Source organism: Nicotiana tabacum, chromosome 2 (genome assembly GCF_000715075.1).
Source record: "Nicotiana tabacum cultivar K326 chromosome 2, ASM71507v2, whole genome shotgun sequence".
NCBI classification, from domain to species: Eukaryota; Viridiplantae; Streptophyta; class Magnoliopsida; order Solanales; family Solanaceae; genus Nicotiana; species Nicotiana tabacum.
In genome coordinates this window covers 125505232-125507247 of record NC_134081.1, presented here as the reverse complement: position 1 = coordinate 125507247, position 2016 = coordinate 125505232, and the positions used below count along the sequence as shown (strand labels likewise).

At 36.7% G+C, this 2016-nt stretch overlaps 1 protein-coding gene across 1 annotated transcript; it reads left to right on the top strand.

The window, feature by feature from the left end:
- Nucleotides 1-227: 227 nt before the first annotated feature.
- On the top strand, nt 228-1109 carry LOC107773727 (auxin-binding protein ABP19a-like). The gene is given in 1 exon segment (NM_001325166.1): nt 228-1109. A coding segment is annotated over 1 exon segment (633 nt). The 5' UTR covers nt 228-273; the 3' UTR covers nt 907-1109.
- The last annotated feature ends 907 nt before the right edge of the window (nt 1110-2016 follow it).

The following is a 2016-nucleotide window of genomic DNA, read 5'->3' as shown; positions in this document are numbered from 1 at the left end:
AAAAAGAGAATTCTTGTATTCTTCTTCGACAAAAAATCATCGTTCACATGCATCACAGCCCAAAATATGTCGTTTCCTTCGTACCCTAAAAGCATGCACGTGAAACCTTCTCTGCATAGGCGCCATATCTCTAACAACCAATAGCAATAAATAAAAGGGAGATTAAAAATGGAAATATCCATGCAAATTCAACTCTATAAATACGTACGTCAAAACCCTATCAAGATAACAAAACCAAAACCATATTCTTCAAAGAAAAAAGAAACACACACGATGTTTTTTCAAGCCTTCTTCATCTTCTCCCTTCTCTTCCTCTCCTCTGATGCCGCTGTCCTCGATTTCTGTGTCGGGGACTTATCAGTCCCCGACGGTCCAGGCGGCTACGCCTGCAAAAAACCATCAGCAGTAACTGCGAATGACTTTGTATTTTCTGGCCTAGCCACTCCAGTTAAACTTAACCCTCTCATTAAAGCCGCAGTCACACCTGCTTTTGCTCCTCAATTTCCAGGACTTAACGGTCTTGGAATTTCAATGGCTAGGCTAGATTTAGCTATAGGTGGTGTTATCCCAATGCATACACACCCTGGAGCTTCAGAAGTACTTTATGTTGTAACTGGAGAAATTTGTGCTGGATTTATTTCTTCCTCAGACAACAAAGTTTTTTTCAAGAACCTTAAACAAGGAGACATTATGGTTTTCCCACAAGGGTTGTTGCATTTCCAGATTAACTCTGGGAAAACTACTGGTTTAGCTATTGTTTCTTTCAGTAGTCCAACTCCAGGTCTTCAAATTACGGATTTCGCTCTCTTTGCTAATGATTTGGCTACTGAACTTGTGCAGGCGACTACGTTCCTTGACGCTGCCACAATCAAGAAGTTGAAGGGTGTCCTTGGTGGCACCAACTAATTAGGTTTCAACAACATATTTGGGACACAGGCGTAGTTGTTGTTGTTGGAATAAGTTTCGACACAAATAATCATTGGGGTCTTTTGTTTAGTTTCACTTTAGTATTTTTTTTTTGGAAAATTTGATGTTTTTGATGTCTTGTTCTGTTTGTGTCTCATGTTTAAGCGTCAATTATCAGAGTTGAATTTTGCTTCTTCTGGACTTTCTAGGCCCTTTGGTAATTTGTTTTATAAATTCAGTTCAAGCAATTTATTTTCTTCAGTTGCATTTTGAACGTCGAATTTCTAAATGTAAGTCTCATCAGTACGCAAAACCAACAACATATAATAGTCTGAAAATATGACATTATTTTCCTCAATCCATATTTGGCATTAAGAATAAATCTACCACAATTGCTATCTTCATGAGTTAACCTAATATATCTCTTGGACATAGGCGGATTTAGCATTTCTATAATATGGGTGCACCAAATAAAAAAACTGAAAAAGAAGAAGTAAGTACTAAGTTTGGAATTGATCCATGTTCCCTTGGATAAATAACTCATCATTCAACCAAGTGCAACGCTCAACCTTTTTGGAGCATGGGGAATAAACAAACAATATTAGATCAATTTTACGAAATATATACATACAATATCTAGTTTGGCAGAAAAATCATAGATTCACGTGCACTTTAAAAATGGCCTAAAGCCCCCTACTCGCGGAGTTCCAAAATTTGCGCGTAAAACTTCTCAAGGAGGCAATCTTGATTACCAACTAAAGACATTGAAAAAGATAGATGAATGTGTTTGGCTAATTAAGTCAATTCCAATAGTAACTCTTACTAAGATATGATATTGTTCGCTTTAGATTAGATTAGGCTATAGTACAAGTACAGTTTTCGAAAAGGCCTCATACGATGAAAATGTTCACTATAGTTGTATGCAGATTTCTCATCAACTTCCAATGTACGACGCTCCCACACCCAACTAACAAAATAGAAATAAAAGCTTCTTATCAGAAGTTATCTAAAACCTTATCTTAATGGATGTGTGACAGAAAATAGTTCATGTCTCTAGCACATAAAACTCCTTAAATTTGTTTCTAGCGAAAACAAAGATATTCTCTTCGC